Raw genomic sequence first — 20,782 nt, forward strand, 5'->3', positions numbered from 1 at the left:
GCTTCAACGTCGCGCATGGCACATGGACCGAGTGGAGGAACTCGAGCGTGGCGCCGTCGAACACCGCCGTGGAGCCGTCGCTTTCTAGGCCGTAGATCCTTCCTCGGAAGTAGGCGACGTCGACGAAACATAAGCTGAAAGACGGGCAATCTCCCAGCTTCGTCCAGGCGGCGTCACCAGGCCGGCAGAGCACGATGGTCTTTCTGCCCAGCAGCCACATGTGGCACATCATGATCATCATGTCGTCCGCCGCGCTTGCCGCCGGGGAGTGGACGGCGAAGCGGAAGTAATCCGTGAAGTCAAGGTAATTTCCGAAGAAAATCATGTAGCCGCAGGCGGGGCGTTCGATCTTGATCTTGTCCCCCGGAAACCAGGACGCGCTTTCTTCGTCGGTATGATGCACGTACTTGCTTGACATGCGTGATGTCGCCGGGTGCGGCGCTCCTGCCGCGGACGGCGTTGATCTTGGGCAGAGCAACCGTTGCGCCCGTCGCAGGGCAAGAGAGGCGGCAGGATGCGTCGCGAGCATCGACGATGATCGACCACCCGCGCGACAACGGGAAGATGAGCGCGTCTTCTGAACCCGCACGGGGAACAGGGCTGTTCGGAGGCGCAGGAAGCAGGAGGCGAGGCGCATGACCTAGAGCAGAGCGCCATGTCCGGCAGACGGAGCGGAACACGGTCAGTCCGGTGACGGCATCATAGGATCGGCTGCCGATGGTCTCCTGGAGATCCAAGGGGAGATTTAACCAGTCGGGTTGTTCCTGATCAGCCTCCATTATAGTAGTAGTTCTGTGTATGAAGAACAACTACGATATATATATAAACTGAAGTTGTTCCCGATTTAAACGTATCCTTCCTGTACACTTGAAATCACATGATAAACGTATGAAACGTGTATACATGTTTCTTTTGTGGAGATACTTTGGTTCGACGGAGCTATATCCTATGTGTCGCCCGATTTTATTTTATTTTGAGTGAAAATCGCCTGATTTTTTATTTTATTTTTGAGACAAACAATCGCCCGATTTCCTTTTTTTTAGGGGAAACCAGACACTTTATTAATCTATGAGAGAGTTAAGAGGGATACAAGATAGATCATGAGGGGTTAGCAGCCACAGGTGGCGCCCCTGATCAAGTGAAAGAGAGTGTCTGGCAAGGCAAAGCGCCTCACTAGGTGCTGATCTACGTTCAGAAATAAAGCTATAGCTATCAAAAATAGAACTTGTGAGAGAAATTTCTTTGATCACCGACTGGTAACCTCCTTCCGTCCCTCCATGGATATCTGATATCGATCCTTTGCAGTCCGAAGTCATCACCACCTTCTACACCTGTAAGTCTTGAGCTAAGGCCAACGCTTTCCGGCATGCTACTGCTTACAGTATATTTAGATCAACATTCCCGGAGATTACCAGCGAGGAGGAGCCCAAATAATCGCCCAATTTCTATTACCACTTGTCTATAGCGCGACCACTTTTGGGCCAGCCCAATACTGTAGCTGTACGCGAGGCTCTTTATTTTTATCTGTTTTTCACTGTTTTGCATTGGTTTTTATTTCTTTCTCCTATTTTATTTTTTTCTTTAGTTTTCTTTGTTACTTTCTTCAGTTTGCCCCAGAGTGTTTTTCTTTTGCCTTTTCTTTTTTTTAAATGCATGTCCAGTTTTTTCATACACTGCCATTTTCCATGTACATCAGGAATATATTTTGATACATGTTAAATGTTTTCTAAATACATGATTTTCTCAAATATATGTTTGATGTCAACTTTTTCTGATACACATTATATATTTTTTGTATACATGTTAAATATTCTTCTTAATATACAAATTAATCGCATACATAGGGCGTTTTCCCTACCCTAGCCGCCGCCATGAGCCAGATGACTAGGTAGGCGATTTTCTTCCACCAATCTCCACCGGTCAGGGCGCTGGCCCCCTCTCCCTCCAGCGGCAGGAGGGAGGGGGGCATTCTTCCACTCTGTAGTTAGGGTTTGGATTTGTAAGTCGTGGTGCGTCGTTGTGGTGGTGGGAGCGGCGCCCAAACGAATAAATCTGCTTCAACTTCACTCCCACACCGGTGGCGCCCTTCATGGCAGCGTCTCGGAGTTGATGGCATCGTGTGTTTGTCGATCTTTCAGATCGGCGACGTTAGAGTTTATGGATGGTGTCGGCAAGATGGCGGCGGCGACTCCAGTGGCGGATGCAGTACCCGGCGACCAGGGGCAGCTGCCCGAGCTCACCGGCGAGCTGCCTATAATTGTACGCATTAGTCACGTATTAATCAGGTGAGTTTTACCGTAATATGCCCGGGCTAATAATTCATGGGCTTTGCTTGCTGCTCCTAGGCCCATATGGCTGCACCTGCACGCCTGCAAACAACACACAATGGGGCTAAGCGGCCTACTAGCGTTGTTGGGCAAGTCGCCAGCAAAACCACGTCTCCTCGCCTCCTCACTCTTTCGAGGCGGCAGATCGCACCGGTGAACCGCCGGGGACAGGCGCACCTCCTCTCGGCGCGAAGGCAAGGAATTTCGTGATTGATGCCTTGATTTCGAGGTGAGTGATTCTGCTTGGCCTTAGCACAAAATTGTGGCATGGGATTTCATTCCTCAGTTTTGTGGATTCTTTTTATAATTGTTTGTAACTCTAGACAGTTGGGGATTCCCCCAATTTTCATAATTATCGGGTCTAGATTGAAAAATCCGTGTTGAAATGAATATCACTTTGGTGACTCAAATCAAGTTGTAATTTGGTGTTTTTCGTGTTTTGATCTAAGAATTATTTTTTCATTTCTGATGCAGAAAAGTTTTCTCGGCAATGATGTCAAGCCATGAGGAGTCGAAAATGGATTTTACCGAGGCGTCATTACTGTTGGAAACGAATATTTTGGCAATGTAACTCGATGTATTGATCGGTGCATAGCGCACGTATATATGGAGTACAAGGTGGGCCACAACCTCAACTATACAATGACTAGGAAGTGGGCCGGACTATACAATATACATGCACAAACCATATATTCAACACCCCCCTCCCCCCCGCAGTTGAAGCGTCGCCGGAGACGCAAAGACTGGACCTGAACTCCTCGAAAACAGAAGTAGGCAGTCCTTTTGTCATAACATCGGCAAACTGTTGCGCCGTCAGGACATGGAGGACCCGGATGCACCCAAGGGCCACCTGCTCACGAACAAAGTGTATGTCGAGCTCAATGTGCTTCGTTCGTCAATGATGGACCGGGTTGGCGGAGAGGTACACGACCGAGACGTTGTCGCAGTAGACGAGTGTGGCCTTGTGAACATCACAAAGCAACTCCTGGAGCAGCTGACGAAGCCAAGAGCATTCGGCAACGGCGTTAGCCACTGCCTGATACTCTGCCTCGGCACTCGAGCGAGAGACTGTGGGTTGTCGCTTGGAAGACCAAGAGATCAGAGACGGCCCAAGGTAGACACAGTACCCCGAAGTGGAGCGCCGTGTGTCCGGGCAGCCAGCCCAGTCCGCATTAGAGTAGGTGACGAGGTCGGTAGAGGCGGAGGCCGTCAGTGTAAGTCTCATGGACGTACTGACGCGTATGTAATGGAGGATACGCTTCACCAAGGTCCAGTGAGAGTCACGCGGAGCATGCATGTGAAGACAGACCTGCTGAACGGCATACTACAAGTCAGGGCGCGTCAGAGTGAGGTACTGCAAGGCACCCACAATGGAGCGATAGAAGGCCGCGTCGGATGCGAGAGAGCCCTCCAGAGCTGAAACCTTGGCCTTGGTGTCAACAGGCGTGGGAGCAGGCTTGCAGTTAAGCATGCCGGCACGATCGAGAAGCTCATGGGCGTAACGCTGCTGGTGTAGAAAGAACCCATCTAGCCGTCGAACCACCTCAATGTCGAGGAAGTAGTGGAGGGGCCCCAAGTCCTTCAGGGCAAACTCATCGCGAAGACGAGCAGTAAGCCGCTGGAGAAGCGCGACAGTGGAAGCCGTCAGGATGATGTCGTCGACGTAGAGCAACAAGTAGGCCGTGTCAACCCCGTGATGGTACACGAAGAGGGACGCGTCGGAGCGGGTCGATGTAAATCCGAGCGTCTGCAGGAAGGCAGCGATGCGCTGGTACCAGGCCCGAGGCGCCTGCTTCAACCCGTAAAGAGAACGGGAGAGCAAGCACACATGATCTGGATGTGTGGCGTCGACGAAGCCGGTGGGCTGCTCACAGAACACCTGCTCGGCGAGGTGGCCGTGCAAGAAGGCGTTGGAGACGTCCAACTGATGCACGGGCCAAGCTCGGGAGACGGCCAGCTGAAGCACGGTGCGGATCGTGCCCGGTTTAACAACCGGAGCAAAAGTGTCGGTGAAGTCCACGCCCGCACGTTGCCGAAAGCCTTGAACCACCCAGCGAGCTTTGTAGCGCTCGAGAGTCCCGTCGGGACGAGTCTTATGCCGAAAGACCCACTTGCCCGTGATGATGTTGGCACGAGGTGGCCGAGGGACAAGTTGCCAGGTGCGGTTCCGTTGGAGCGCATCGAACTCTTCCTGCATCGCAGCGAGCCAATGAGGGTCCCGAAGGGTGGCTCGAGCTGACGATGGGAGAGGGGACGGCTCGGAGACGGAAGCGGCGAGAAGATACTCATCGCTGGTGTACCGCGTACTCGGGCGGAAGGTACCGGCCCGAGAGCGAGTCATCGGGCGGGGCAGCGAGTCCGGGGCGACGGGCGAGGACAAAGAAGAGCCCGCCGCCACTGAGGCCGCGGGTGAGACCGCGGGTGAGGCCGCCATGGACGAGGCCGCCGGTGAGGGCGCGGGGGGCGCCGAGGAGGCCCGCGCCGATGGTGGCGCAAGGGGCGTCGTAGGTGCCGAGAGGGGTGCAGCCCCTAAGGAAGCCGGCCGGGGAGGAACTCGACCCGGGGCACGGGGGGCACCCTCAAAGCCAGGGGGCGGCCCGAGAGAGACGCCCGAGCGGCCGTCACCAGGAGCGGGCAAGGCCGCAACATCCGAAGGTATCTGCTGAAACGGAAAAACCATCTCATCAAAGTAAACGTGTCGGAAAGTGATGACCCGATGTGAGATAGGATCATAGCAGCGGTAGCCTTTGATGTTGGGGGATAGCCAAGAAAAATACAGGCCACGGACCGTGGTGCGAGCTTATGAGAAGCAGTGGAAGCGATGCTAGGGTAGGACAAGCAACCGAAAATGCGAAGCTCGGTGTAGGAAGGTGGCGTGCTGAACAAAAGATGATGAGGAGGAAAATTCCCGCGAGTGCGACAGGGACGGATGTTGAGGAGTAGTGATGCGGTGGCGAGCGCGTCAGGCCAGAAACGTGATGGCACGTTGGCGTGAAAGAGGAGGGTGCGAACGCAGTCATTAAGAGTGCGAAGTACGCGCTCAGCGCGGCCATTTTGTTGCGAAGTGTATGGGCAAGTGAGACGAAAAATCGTGCCGTGTGTGGCGAGAAGGTTGCGGATTGCAAGATTATCGAACTCCTTCCTGTTGTCTGTTTGCAACGCATGAATGGGGCGACCAAACTGCGTGGAGACATAGGAGTAGAATGCGGTGAGAGTGGCAACAGAATCTGACTTTCGCCGCAACGGGAAGGTCCACACATAGTGCGAAAAATCATCAAGGATAACAAGATAATAGAGATAGCCCGTGTTACTTGCAACAGGAGAGGTCCAAACATCACTATGAATTAACTCAAATGGGTATGAAGCAACATGCGAGGAAGTGTTAAAGGGTAAACGAGTATGTTTGCCAAGACGACAAGCATGACAAGTGTGATCGTCGATCTTATGACACGTGAATGAAAAACTGCGAAGAATATGACGAAGGGTGGCAGGGTTGGGATGACCAAGACGAGCATGCCAAAGGTCCACTCCAGAGGAAAGCGCCATGGGTGCAGCGATGGAGGATGTGGAGGAGTTGACCGGGTAGAGATCGTCGGGGCTGTCACATCGCTGGAGCACCATCCGGGTACAAGCATCCTTAACAGAAAAGCCAAACATGTCAAATTCAACAGTGACAGGATTTTCACGTGTAAGAGAACAAACAGAAACAAGATTTTTAATGATGTCAGGTGAAACGAGTACGTTAGAAAGATGTAATGGAACGGAGTTAGAAGGAAAAGCAGCATGGCCGACATGAGTGATGGGCATGGAAGAACCGTCTCCCACGGTAATGCGAGCAGCAGTGTGAACAGGGTGAGCGGTAAGAAGGTTACCGGGGTTGGCGGTCATGTGAGCCGTGGCTCCGGTGTCCATGTACCAGTCGCCACCGCCGGTGTACTGCTGTGGCGTGGGGGCGGTGTGGAGGGCCGCTAGCAGCGCGGGGTCCCATGGTGCCGGCGGGAGGGCCGGGGCCGACAGCAGAGGCTGTGGCGGCGGCGCCACGAGCCCACCGGCCGGAGGCAGCCCATAGACCGCCGAGGGGCCATAGAGCGGCGCCGGCGGATACGCCTGAGGGGCCGCATACAGAGTCTGATGAGGAGCCGAGCGGGCGCCAAAAACACCGGGGACGGGGGCGCGCGGTATGGGCATGGAGTATGCGTGAACAACCCCCGTCCAGGGGTTCTGGCCGGCCTGCCAGGGCGCCGGCGGGAGCGGGTGCTGCGGCTGGCGCGGCGCCCCGCCATGGGCAGCTGGCTGCTGCTGTTGCTACTTGCGGCCACCTCGGCCGCGACGCCTGCCCCGGCGCTGCTGCTGCTCAGTGGGGGGCGGCGGAGGGGCCTGCGGCGGCGCGGGATATGGGAACCCGGGCGGCGGCTGCACGTGGAGGGGCCCTTGGGCGGGACGCGGCGGGGGAGCCGGAGCGGTGGGCGGCGCACCGCCGCGGGTTCCAGCGGTGAGAGCCGTATGGGTGGCCCGGGCGCGCGACATCCGCATCCTCTTCTCCTCCAGCTTCAGGTACGCGATGATCTTGGGGAAGGTCGGGTTGGTGATGAGAGGGATGTTGGAGGCGGCGTTCCCGAAGTCTTTGTTCAGGCCGGCGATGAGAGTGCTGAGGAGGAGCTCGTCGGAGACCTTCTCGCCGAGGTCACGGAGCTCATCGACAAGCTTCTTGAGGCGCATGCAATAGTCGTCTACCGACGAGTCAAGCTGCTGGCACCCAAAAAACTCGCCGTGGAAAAAACCTTGCGTTGGAGAGCGTTGTCGGTGAAGAGGCCGTTGAGTTTAGTCCAAACGGCGTGAGCGTCATCATCGGCGGAGACCACCATGTGGAAGAGGTCCTTCGAGATGGTGGTGTAGAACCAGCGGATAAGAATGGCGTTGATGGACGTCCACTCCTCATCGTCCTTCATGAAGCGGGAGTCCACGGAGCCATCGATGTGATCCCGGAGATTGTACTCACGAAACACAAGGGAGAAGTACGTCTTCCAGGCATAGTACGTGGAGGTGAGTTGATCGAGGACGACGGGAACTCGAGCGAGGATATTGAGATCACGGATGACGACGGGATCGGGGCCCTCGAAGGGGTTGGTGCGGCGGCTGCGGGTGGTACCGGTGGAACCGGGGGAGGCCATGGCCGAGAGGGGAGGGCGGAAGCGCGTGGTGAAGTGGCGCGGCGGAGGGATGGCGGCGCGACGCGGGTGGCGAGCGGAAGCGCGAGGCGGCGGTGGCACACAGGGGGGTGGCGGCGCGGTGGCGAGGAGACGCGGCGGCGGCGACGGCATGAAGTGGCGGCGGCGGCGGGTGGCGGCGGTGATGGGATCGCGGCGGCAGCGGCGGCAGGAGTTAGGGTTAGAATCGTAGATATGATACCATGTTGGAAACAAATATTTTGGCAATGCAACTCGATGTATTGATCGGTGCATAGCGCACGTATATATAGAGTACAAGGTGGGCCACAACCTCAACTATACAATGACTAGAAAGTGAGTCGAACTATACAATATACATGCACAAACCATATATTCAACAATTACCACTTTGATGGTAAGTTTTATACTTTTCAATGTGAATAAGTCTTTACAACTCCTCAATGAATTATTAATTCTTAATTTCCTAGTCTTGCGTGATCTTTTTTCGGTGCTTCCTAGGACCTTTGGATATCTATAGTATTTTATTCATGAGTATTTTTGTCTATGAGCTACGAATTATGTGTATGAATAATGGAATATCGACTGTTTGACTTGTAACTATTGCAAATTTATGGCTATCTACTTCGGTGCTCCTAGTTACATAATATGTATCCAAAATATTCGGTTGCAATACTTTGTTTTTATAGTTAGCTTACAGCCCGCCCCGGCTCCTAAAATTTCCTGGCTCCGTCACTGGGCGACTCCATAGGTGTGTCTCAGCTTCTGCTATGTCCCTATTGCTACGGCGTTGTCTCTGATGTCATGGTGGAGCAAGGAGGTTTTGTCGTTTAGGAGTACGCAAAGACGATTGTCTACGCAAGTGACAACTGGAAGATGGCGCATCTTGTGCTGGTTTTGTGGTTGGAGGCTGACAGTTCTAGTTTCCTCCTCCAACGTCATAGTCATGCGGGGGTGTAAGTTATAGAGTTCGATGGTGTGTCCGGGGACAGTTGCCCCGGTCTGATTCTTTTAACAGCAATGGTTTTGCTTTGGGCAAATTACTCTGGAAGTCCGTAGAGCTGTTGATCAGCGATGGAGCTGCGTCAAGTTCAGGTGAAGAGGTGATATGTATCATTTTTCTTAGTGGAGGGGGACAAGCGCTGATTTTTCTAATAGGATTATCTTATCTTTTCAGTCCTGTAATGTCGATATTTATGTGGCTTGTAACTGAATCTTTATTTTATTAATGAGACATGTATTATCATGCAAAAAATAAGATTTTTAATCACATGATTAATATGTTCTCAAATACTTATTTTAAACATTTTTTAATATGAGCTAAACATTTTTCTAATACAGGTCCAACTTTTTTTTGTATAATACGAAAAAAAATTAAACTACGCAAACATTTTTTACATTGGATAAACATTTTTATACATGTCCCAAAGATTTTGTGTGAAATGCGTGTAACGTGCATTTTTATTCATACAAAACTTTTACTGAATTACACAACCAATTTTTACATTGTATAAAAAATTGGAATGTCACATAATTTTGTTTTCGAAACACATGATTTTTGTTGAAATGTCACATACATTTTTCGAATGATGCAAACATTTTCTAACTGTTGAGCGAAAATTTCTTTACACTGCATTTACATTTTTAACGTGCGATGAATTTCTTTAAAATTATTAACTAAATTATTTTTCATAATATATATAGAATATTCCAAAATATAAACTAGAGTGAAAAAAACTAGCGTGACGTCAAGATGACGAGGCCACATAGCTACTAGGCCACCCATTACCGGGTCCCAGCGGGCAACGTTGTCTTCTACTCTCTCCGGTCCTTTTTAGTTTACATATAAGTTTTGTCTAAAGTCAAAGCATCTCTACTTTGACCGAATCTATAAAAAAATATATTAACATTTACGATGCCAAATCAATTTTGTTAGATTCACTACCAAATGCAGTTTCATGGGATATATATTTGGTATGGTAGATATTGATATTTTTTAATATATATTTGGTCAAACTTTGCAAAGTTTTACTTGATCCAAATCTAATATGCAGAGTAAAAAGGACCGGAGGGAGTATCTCATACTCCCTCCATTTCAAAATATAGTGCGCCCGTGCTTCCTTATGTCTAACTTTGATCATAAATTTAACCAACAAGACCAACTGCGGCGGGAGAAAAAAAATTATATAATTGAAAACTTCTTTCGAATACGAATTCACTGATATAATTTTTGCTCCCGCCACAATCGGTCTTGATAGTTAAATTTACAGTCAAAGTTGAAGCACGTGGATGAAGAAAGCACTACATTGTAGAATGAAGGGAGTATAAAGCAAACCCATACTTGATTTTCATTACAGGATGAGCACTAGGTGACGTGGTCTTCAATCTTGCATAAAGTGAGACATAACTCGCTCATACTTGGTTTTGTTACATGATGAACATTGTTTCTCGTCTTGGCCTTGATCCATCCGGGTGACGAAAAATTGAAGATTGAATGACTTTGCCGGTATTTTTAAATTGTTCTAGCAAGGCTCAATCGTTTAGAGAAAACGGGATGCATCAAACTTTTCAACGAGGCCTCAAAATTTTGTTTTCACCCCCTATTCACGTTAGAATTGGCACTAGAGAGTTGGTTAGGGCATGTACAACATTGTTATCTAAAGAGTGTTATATGGGAAATTCACAGGGACACACACATGTCAAATCCTGCTCGGGCGCTCGAATGCCTCGCAATTCGCGAAGTAGTTGAATTTCGCACGTGGGCACAATATTTTTTAAGTTTCAGTCGTTGAAACTTATGACTTTTTAACTGAAACTTGCGATTTTCTCGCTCGCTCTTACCAAGTTTCAGAGATAAATTTTGAGAGACATTCTTGTTGTTGTTCTTAGGTACTAAAATCATGATTTTCTGGGTCGCTCGTAGTAAGTTTCAGGAGTTAAAACTTAACATTTATTTTTAAAATTCATCAAAATGTATATTATTTGAAAGCTCTCGTCATGAGAAACAGAAACACAACTTAATTTGAACTGTTTGTTTAAAAGATATAAATGTTTGAAAATCGGTGGACAAAAATAAAAGCACACGCAGGGGACTCGGTATTCTCGCACTTTTTTTTTGAAAACACAAATGTATTCCATTACCCAGGCAAGCTGGACTCGCCAGCGACAAGTTTTTTTACATGGCTCGGAAATGGATCAAGCCAAATCTGATAGCTCTTCCGCTCCATACATACACCATGAGCAGCTAAACAGTGTGCAGAAATATTACATGCCCGTGGGCAGGTTTCTACTTTACAAGATTGAAAAGCTGATTGCAACACTGCTCTTATCTCTTTAAATAGCACGCCTAGGCTTGAGTAGTCGTACAGGTCGCTTGTGATTGCCTGCTTTAGAGCAACTGCATCCGTCTCTAAGATGACTTTTTGGCACCCCATTCTTGATGCTTCATTCACAGCATAGAGCATGGCCAGAGCTTCAGCTTGTAGTGGTTCAGCAACATTTTCCAAACTCCCTGCTCCTCCTGCAACTAGTGCAATTCCATGATTATTTTTTATAGTAAAACCCCATCCTCCTGATTTAGTTGATAGCCTAAAGGCTCCATCAATATTAAAATCATCAGGCGGAGGACACCAAACCTGATTTACAGCCTGCACATTTTGCTCCTGTCGCTTGATGTACTTTTTGTATTCCAACAAGTGCAGCTGAACTGAATATATAATTTCCTCTTCAGTCCTAATCCTTTCTCCTTGATTAGCTCTGTTTCTTTCAGACCACCATAACCACAAAAGGATGCATACTTTCAAACATTTTTCCTCTTCCATGTGCAAGATATCCTCCACCATCGAGATGGCATTTGGGCAATTGAGAAGTTGCATCCGACTTTCTTCCAACAATGCAGTTCTCCAAACGGCCTTGACAAATTTGCACTTTAGGAAACAATGACCTCCATCTTCATCCATTCGATGGCATACTGGACATCTTGTATCCACTTCCATTCCTCTATTCTGTAGTTTCATTCTTAGAGGTAAGCTATAATGGGCCAGTCGCCATAGGAAGTGCAGGATCTTGTTGGGCAAGGGAAACGTCCATAGTTTCTTCCAAAATGTTATCCTATGCTGACCATTCTTACTTGATGACGAAGCTCCACCATGTGCAGAGTTCCTGGCTTGGTTTTCCAACACTACTTGATATGCAGATTTTACTGAAAATATACCCTTTTTGTCAAAATGCCAGGCAGGAGTGTCCTTAGCACCCTCTCGGATCGGAATTTGGACAATTACCTCTACATCTTCTTTGTTGAAAGTTTGATCAATCAGTTGTAAATCCCATGTGCCAGAGGTAGGGTCAATCAAATCTGAAACCTTTGTGATAACATGGCTGCCTTGCTGAGATGTTACTCTCCTAGAAACACCCCTTGGTAGCCAAGGATCTGCCCATATATTGATATTGCGTCCATCTCCTACTCTCCATATGATTCCACTTTGCAACACCTGCACTCCTTTCAAAATGCTTCTCCAACTATATGAAATGCCATCTCTTGGCCTCGCTTGTAACAGATTCTGATTTGGATAGTATTTAGCAGCCATCACTTGAGCGCATAGGGAAGATGGGTTTTGTAGCATTCTCCAAGCCTGCCTTGCCAACATAGCTAAGTTGAAAGAATATAGGTCTCTAAATCCCAGCCCTCCATCCTTTTTGGGTTTTGTGAGCTTGTCCCATCCAACCCAGTGGATTTTATTTTCTTTATCCAACTGACTCCACCAAAACCTCGCAATCATTGAGCTGACATCTTCACACAGAGATTTGGTGAGGTCAAAACATGCCATCGCATAAACAGGGATTGCTTGCGCTACAGCTTTGATGAGGACTTCCTTACCGGCCTTTGAGAGCAATTTTTCTTTCCCACCTTGTAACCTTTTCCATACTTTTTCCTTGATATATTCAAAAGCTTTGGTTTTTGATCTACCAATATAGCATGGTAAACCCAAATATTTTCCGGAGAAGCCTTCTATAGCAATATTTAGCTGATTCATGAGCTCCTCTTTGTCCTCCAGCTTTGTATTCTTGCTGAACAAGATGGCTGACTTTTCCTTATTTATAGCCTGGCCCGAGCAAGCTTCATAGGAGTTCAGAATTTGATTAAGCTCGCGACTGCTGTCGGCATTTACTTCTAGGAGAAGAAGTGAATCATCTGCAAAAACAAGATGACTTATGCTTGGGGCTGTATTACATAATTTGATTCCTTTCAACCTCCCATTCATCTCAGCATTTTGTAACATGGCCGAGAAGCCCTCAGCGCATAAAAGAAAGAGATATGGAGAGAGAGGGTCACCTTGACGAAGCCCCCTCTCAGGAATAATTATCTCTGTGACGTCCCCATTAACTTTGATGTGGTATTTCACCGTTGTCACACAATTCATCACGAGCTGCACCCAACTTCTATTGAAACCGAGTTTCAACATGATTCCTTGCAAGAACTTCCATTCAACTCGATCATAAGCCTTGCTCATGTCAAGTTTGATAGCAGCATAACTTACTCTTCCACCCCTCTTCCTCTGCAAAAAGTGAGTCATTTCATATGCTAAAAGAATATTGTCAGATATCATGCGTCCAGGCACAAATGCGCTTTGATTGGGGGAAATTATTTTAGGTAAAATGTTTTTAATCTTCTGGTGATTACCTTTGATATTAGTTTGTAGACCACATTGCAGAGGCTGATGGGTCGCAAATCCTTCAATCTCTCTGGTCTAGTTGTTTTTGGAATCAGAACTATCATGGTGTTGTTCCACTCTTCAGGCATCTCACCACCTCTCAACACCTTGAGCACCTCCTTGGTTACTTGCTCTCCTACAGTGCTCCAGAATCTCTTAAAAAAGATTGCAGGCATGCCATCAGGTCCGGCAACCTTTAGATCATCAATATTATTCAAGGCAGCTTTCACTTCTTCTTCAGTATATTCTGCACAAAGGAGCTCGTTCATTTGGTCAGTTACTCTAGGTTGAACTGATTGCAGAATTATATCATTGTCCTGCCCTGCCGTCGAAGTAAACAAACTAAAGAAATAATTTGAAATATATTCCTTTAGTTGTTCTGCCTTCTCTACCCAGGACCCATCTTCTTTCCTCAGCTTCTGAATGGTGTTACGCTTTTTCCTCTCCGAAGCATAGGCATGGAAAAAAGTTGTATTTTTATCTCCAAATTGCATCCAAATCATCTTTTAACTTCTTTATTCTCTTTTGAAGGTCTCCTAGTACGTTACAATCCCAAGCTTTTAAGTCCATGGTTACAGTTTTGATGCCTTGAGACACATTACCACCACTTCTGATATTTGAAACATTCCAGGCATTTGTGACTATATCTTCACATTCTTCTTCATCCAACCATTTAGCCTCGAATCTGAATGTGTTTCCTTTTCCAATCCTTTTGTATTGTGTCCTAGTTCCATCAATTGAAACAGTGATCGGCCTGTGGTCCGAGTGCCTCGGGTCGCCATTTATCACCCGATAAGATGGGAAGCGTACACACCACTCTCTGGATCCAGTAGCCCGATCCAATCTTTCCTTGACATAAAGTTTAGCATCATGGCTATTATTTCTCCATGTATACTTGTCACCAAAATAGTCGAGGTCATGTAGTCCACATTCTGCAAGTGCCATTCTGAAACTTTCCATTGATCTTTGGCTACGGGGTGTACCTCCTTTTTTCTCATGGCCATACAACACTTCATTAAAATCTCCGGCACACAGCCATGGAAGATTGAGTTGTTGGTTTAGAATCCTTAGTAATTTCCAAGTCTTATCCTTTTTATCCGAGGAAGGTTCACCATATATGCCCGTAAACCGCCATTTGTACCCATCTTGTTCAACAATCTTCATATCTATGTGATATCTTGAGTAGTTGTGGAGTTCTGCGTTGACATGCTTTTTCCACATGAGGGCAAGACCCCCACTTTTACCTTCGCAATCCTTCACTATCATTTTTGACATTCCTAATAAATGTTGGAGCCATTGCATCCTTCTTTTGTCCATCTTTGTCTCGGACAAGAAAAGGATATCGGGGTCTTCCTGCTTCTGGAGATCCAGAAGCCCTCTGACTGCCGGGCCGTTCCCCAGTCCCCGGCAGTTCCATACCGTTATTCTCATTTCGACTCGCCGGGCTGTCCCTGCAGCCCAGCGCTTCCAAATTCTAATATTTGTTTTTCTGCAGATTGTTTTGCTCTAACTTGTCCCTCCTCTTCTCCGTCAATCTCCATTCTTGCCTTCTTCGAAAATTCCCCCTCATCATCGAACTCCATGTATTCAGCAAACCTTTTCTTGGGTCCCAAAACAAGGGGTACACTCTGTTGCTTCCCTTTTGGTTTATTCACCCTTCTGAAAGTAGTTTGTTTCCCCTTTGTTTCAGATTTTTGAACCAACCTCTCTTCTCTTTCTTCAATCTCGACCTTTTTGCCTTTTCCATCATGAGTCCTTTCACTACCGCCATGTTGACATGGTTGGGTTGCTGTTTCATTAGTCACTTCAGACACCGCTCCTGCTTTATGTTCCCTTTCTGAAAAAGGTTCAGATTTCCTCTCCTCCTCCTCCTCAAACACTAGCTTCTTGCCCCTTGTAGGTTCTGTTTGGTCACCTAGTGCGATTTTGAGCGGGCTGGTAACATCTCCTTCTCCTCCATTAATTTTTTTGTGACCTTCTGTGTTAGGCAGATTTTTGCGCCATGATGGAGCGTCGCTACCTTTACTACCAGCACTATTGCTTCTCCAGAATCCACTACGGTCACTAGAGCTTTTGCTTCTCACATCTTCACTAGAGGCGCCCTTATATATTGCAGCACGCATCCATGCCCCAAATTGTCTTTCTTCTCCTTTCATACCCTTTGTGGGGCAGGCTTTCTCACTATGACCAATAATTCCACAGTTGTAACAAAAGTCAGGGAGATGCTCGTACTTAAAAGTGATAATTTTTGTCGTCTCTTTCTTATTCTTCTCTGCATCATTCTCTTCCTCTTCCATCTCCCTTTATTGCTCATGTTCTTCCTCTCCATCAATGATTAGTGTGAAGACTCTCATCAACGGAATTGTGATATCTATGAGTACTTTGATCCTCATATACTCCCCCATAGCTGAATCATTTTCATCAAGGTCCACATCCAGTACCTTTCCAACCTGTTCTCCGATTAACTCCCCTGTTTCTCTACTCATAACCCCTAGAGGAACATCATATGCTCTAACCCAGATCGGAATCTTCTTAAACTGATACTTGTCAATTGTCTTGCTTGGTGCAAAATCTTCCAGAACCAGCAGCTCCTTATTAAAACTCCAAGGTCCATTGTTCAAAGCCTTTCTTTTCCCTGCTTCATCATGGAATGAAAATAAAAACCGATTTCTTCCTAATTCTTTGCAGTCCACTCCCGTGAAGGGACACCAGACTTCCCTTAGAGTTCTTGCTACATGTTCAGCTCTTGCAGGTCTATCAGACAGTAGCTTTCCTACTGCTTTTAGCTTCCCTGCAATGGATGAACAAGTAAACTGATTGCTGATTCTTATACCTTTCTTTTCCGCCTCCGAAAGCTTCAGATTCCTGAGCTTCCCCTCTACTGCATCAACTTCCCTTGCCTTGTCTCCTCCCATCTCTATGCTGCGCTGGATCAAAACAGTGGAAGAAATCCCCGCCTCCGCGCGCCCCCCGCCTCACCGCCACCTAAAGGCCAATACGCCTAGGGATTTTGGGTGTATAAGGATCGCGCACCCCAGCAAGCACGAGAGGCTAATAGGTGGAGGGGTGAGTCAACGGTGGATTTGGGCTAAGATTTGCGGAAACTAAGCAAGACAAGAGATTTTTGGTTCAGTTTCTACGCACTAACGGAGTTCTTGACCAAGAGATTTCACAAGGAGGGCCGACCAAATGTAGATCCGTTCTCTCTCCTTGGACTGGAATTGCAAGCTCTACTGGATTGATTTGAGATTGGGGACACACACGCGAAATCAGGGAGGAATTCCGGATTCGCGAACTCTATGCTTACTGTTCACCAGAAGCTACTAGAGCCGTCAGAGCCAATAATGGTATTCTCGCACTTGGGTGCCCCAGATCCTCTTCCGCTGATCAATCGGTTTAAAAGAAACATTTTCCTTGAATAAAACCCTTCAGTTCCCCTAACAAAAAAAATCCAGAAGAAAAAGAAAGGCAAGCGATGACCAACATGAGTACATGACTGCACTCCACATATGACTGTCGAAACTGTGTGTGTGTTTGGATGAAAGCAGCAGTGCTGCACGGTTGCCCTGGAACTCTGGCCGTGCGCCCGTGCCGCCGCGTAGGCCGACCTCGCCGAATACATGAAGCGTGAGTAGGGTAGGGGTGCGATCGAGAGCTTTGAGCGAGGAGCAAAGACCGGGGCTGCCACATGTTGGCCTGGCTGGCAAAATGCCTCTCTGGAAGGAGCGCGATAGCTGCATCTTCTGGCAGAAATGTGCCCCTGATCTGCAGGCCTTAAATAAGATCACTGACGAAGCATGCATTTGGGCTAGGGAAAGGATCATTGCCAAGAGCGCTGAGACGGCAAACACTGAAAACCCTGGCTAGATTAGCAGTGATGTGTCTGTTGCTAGATAATTTGTATAGGCTGTTGTTTAGTTTTGCTCTTTTTTTTCCGCAAAGCAATCTAAACCCTGCTGTCTGTTACAATGAAAATGAAATGCTGCTTGCATTTCGTCAAATGTTGCCGTCTGTGTTGACCTCTGCGCCAGTGGAGATAGATGTAAACCCAAGGCTTTAGAAGCATGGCTAATAGGAGTAGTAGATAATTGCAGCAGTAATGCAACTGCTAGCAGGAGCATGAGAGTCCCAGAACATGACACAGCATTGCATCAAAAAAATCTTTGTTTAGAGGACTTAGAAACTCAGTGGTTAACACTAACAGCACAAACCAGTAGAAGAGATGTCATTTAGCATAACAGAACTAGAGCATTTAGTATCATCCAGAATACAACTAGAACAATAGCAGAAAGAACCCAGTAGCATCACCGCATCACAGTCACAGATTCACAGACAGAAACATGTTCATTGATCTAGCTAGCCTAACCCAGCAGCATCCCGACATCACTGTAGAACGCGACATCACAAGGGCAGCAAACTAACATGGTAGCAACTGGCGAGTACCGAAGGTCAAACTCACTCATTGCTTGTTCGGTTAATCCCTCTCCCTCCCACAAGGGGATTGGAGAGGATTGGAGGGGATTGAGGTGGATTTTGACTTGTGGGGGATTTAATCCCTCTCAATCGCCTCCAAACCCCTTCAAATCTGAAGGAACCGAACAAGGCCTCAAGAGAATGAAGCCAACAAAGGCCGCAGTAGGGGCACGTGTGGCGCTTGACGTAGCATCTATTGCAGAGGCACTTGTGAAGGCAAGGAACGGCCACCACCTCCGCTGGCCTGGAGAAGCAGTCCCAGCACTCATGCTGGACGGCCACGCCGCTGCCGCGCTGCGTCTGGTGCCGTTGCAGCTCTTGGCGGAGGAACTGACATTCTTGCTGTAGACCTTGGGTGCGCCCGGCCGCTTCCTGGAGAGCCGTAGCAAGGTCGTGGTTCTGGCGGATGAGCATGTCGCGTTCGATGGTCGCCTGTTGCAGTGCCGCCCAGCCGCGATCAACGTCAGCTTGCTGTAATCATGTGAAAACAACGGAAGATCAGGATGTAAGGAAGGCAAAATATAGTCAGAGGATGGGATGGGGGCACGGGTAAGAGAGACTAGTACTAGTAGCTGGTTACCGATATCATGACCAAGTTTGCCGGCGAGGGTGCCCTGCTGTGGCGCCCATGGGAGGCGAGGGCGAGCCTGCGGTCACGGTCAGGTTGCACGAACCCCTTTGGTCCCGATGGCTGGTACAGCGAGGGGAGGAGTGCGCCGTGCGGCTGCGGCGCCCGCTCCAGCTGCGCGCCCAGAGCTCTGGGCACCATGGCCATCGTCGCGGCAGAATCCGCGCCTGGAGCATCTGCGGCTCCCCTTCCTGGCCTTCTGTAGCCGATCACGCCGACGTCGCCGCGCGGCCTCACCTGTGTCTGTGTGAAGAGCGGGTCCTCCGAGTCGGGACGCATGTCGAGCAGGCACTCCTTGGACTTGGGGTCGAGCAGTTCTGATGCTGTCGGCGCCACCTCCGTGCTGGGCTGGCGCGCGGGGACCGTCGCGGAAGAGGAAGCATGGTCGACGACAGTGAGGTTCGCCAGAAAACGGGCCGTGTCGGCGCGCAGCGCCGCCGCAGAAGGCTGGTCGAACCAACAACAAGATGTCATGGCGGACAGCTAAGAAGCCAACCCAGCGGAGACGGGGGAACAGGAGTAAATGCACGGGTCACTGGGTTATGGAAGAAACTCACGATGGTATCGTCGGCGTCGCCCACGCGCTGTCCCGTGACCGAGGCGGTCGGCGTCGGACGCCCCGATTCTTCCTCCTCGCCGATGACGCGATCGTGCGGCGCCCTCCTCACCACAACCCCACGAACCCCCGTCCCCGAATCACTCAGCCCGCCTGCAAGAGGGAGCGAACTATCTCACGCTAAACACGAACTCGAACTCGAACTCGACGACCGCGCATCTTTTCCTGGTACTGGTACCCACGCCACGCACCTGCGCCGAGAAGGGAGGTGTCGCCGCCGCCGGGCGCCGCGGTCGCCGCCGCCGGCAGCCCAGCAGGAGGCCGCGGCGGCTTCTCGCCGGGACCCGCGCCCGCCATCTGGCTTCAGCAAGCGCGCGGCGAAATGGAGGGGGAGAGAGGGAGGAGGGGAGGCGGAAGGGAAGATTCGGGAAGATTGGGTGGCAGGCGAAAGCTGTTGGTGGTTTTATATATAGAGGAAAGGGAGGGAAGCTGCAAGACGGCGGAACGGAACCCGGTGACGAGGGAGAGAGAGAGAGCGATGCTCCAAGGGCTTGGGCGAGTTGGGAGGGGGACGCGCGAGGAATTGACCGCATTACCGTGTTACTGACAGCGTCGGCCCCACCAATGTTTTAGATTTTTTTAACCGCTCGTAGTTTCCCCATCGTTCCGTTCGGCCGCGCGTGAGGTGAAAAGTCGGTTACGGCCGTGGGGGGCCACCTCGCCAGCCTGGCTATTCCACAGCGCAGGCAGGCGTTCAGAGCATCTCCAGCCGTTGTCTTCCATGGACGTTTTTTCGTTCGGCTGGGGCTGTGCTGGCGCAAATTTTGAACCTGGGTGATAAATTTTTCCAGCCGTCTCCATCCCAAGCATCTCTGCACCTCGACGAGCAAGACGCGTGGCGGCAGCTTGAAGGTTCACGAGCGCGTGGCGCGCAGCGATGAAGAGCACCGACACCCAGTGCCCCGCCGCGGCCAGCGATGCCAGGAGGAGCTCGCGCACCGCTGCGGCCTCCGAGCTCGACCATCGACGCTCTGTTCGCATGCCCCGCGTGCCCGGTGTTCCAATGCCACCCCGTCCTGCGCCCACGCTGCGTCGTCTCGAGCAGGAGGAGGCCACCCCGTCCCAGCCCGCGTCGTCCTAGTTGCGCCCGCAGGCTCGCATGCTCGCCCAGGCCGTGGAACCGGAGGCTGCTGACGTGGGTAGCATCGTCGTAGGCGGAGGGGAGGATGCCGGACACGGCCGCGACGACACCCGCGTCCATCAGCGAGGCCCGGCCCTCCGAGTAGGCGCCCCACGTTGCAGGTCACCACGAGAGCCAGCCTGCGGATGAGCGTTGGCTCGGCCCTGCCGGAGGAGGACGTGGCCGCGCGCCCCCTTGCACGCCCCGCGCTTGAATTGCCGGAGGCAGAGGCAAAGGCCGTGGTCGACAAGCTCCTTCGAGAGGGGACGCTGGTGCTGCTCGCCGGCGCAATGCGGGGCCGCGTGGATGGCCCCGCCACCGTCTCCGTGCCCCGCCACCGTCTCCGCGTGGATGGCCCCGCCGCGTCGCTGGGCTCTCGCCCGACTGCTGCGAGGACTGGAGGCGCGCGCGGGTGGAGTCGGACGGGGCGGCGAGCAGACCCGGCCACGCTTCCCAACGGCGGCTTCGGCGCCCCCCTGGACTGGAGCCGGCCCTGGTCCTGGCCATGCGCGGAGACGGCCACTGCAAGGCAAAGAAGACGAGCCCCTCCCCGCCCTGGGCATGCGCGCTCCGCTCCGCGAGCCCCTCCCCGGCCATGATCCGCTCCGGCCGCGCGAGCTCGAGCCCCCGCGCCCGGCCATGCGTGCGTCGCCACGGCCGCGCGAGCCCCGCTCCGGCTGTGTGTGTAGTAGGTGGTGCTGGGGAGAGAGAAGGTGGGGGC

The 20,782-nt window shown here is 50.4% G+C and overlaps 1 protein-coding gene and 1 long non-coding RNA gene across 2 annotated transcripts; one reads left to right on the plus strand and one right to left on the minus strand.

Annotated features, from left to right (window-relative positions):
• Positions 1-2,414: 2,414 nt before the first annotated feature.
• Positions 2,415-2,962, plus strand: LOC123121967 (uncharacterized). Its single transcript, XR_006460005.1, has 2 exons — positions 2,415-2,556; positions 2,802-2,962. It is a non-coding gene; the product is annotated as an uncharacterized lncRNA (long non-coding RNA).
• Positions 2,963-17,402: 14,440 nt separating this feature from the next.
• On the minus strand, positions 17,403-19,311 carry LOC123122020 (uncharacterized). The gene is made up of 4 exons (XM_044542177.1): positions 19,133-19,311; positions 18,883-19,034; positions 18,278-18,772; positions 17,403-18,168 (listed from the first exon to the last, which is right to left on the minus strand). Exons 1-4 carry the CDS (start codon positions 19,236-19,238, stop codon positions 17,680-17,682), a joined length of 1,242 nt encoding a protein of 413 aa, XP_044398112.1. The 5' UTR covers positions 19,239-19,311; the 3' UTR covers positions 17,403-17,679.
• Between the last annotated feature and the right edge of the window lie 1,471 nt (positions 19,312-20,782).

The sequence above is a fragment of the Triticum aestivum genome, chromosome 1A (assembly GCF_018294505.1).
Source record: "Triticum aestivum cultivar Chinese Spring chromosome 1A, IWGSC CS RefSeq v2.1, whole genome shotgun sequence".
Classification (NCBI taxonomy): Eukaryota; Viridiplantae; Streptophyta; class Magnoliopsida; order Poales; family Poaceae; genus Triticum; species Triticum aestivum.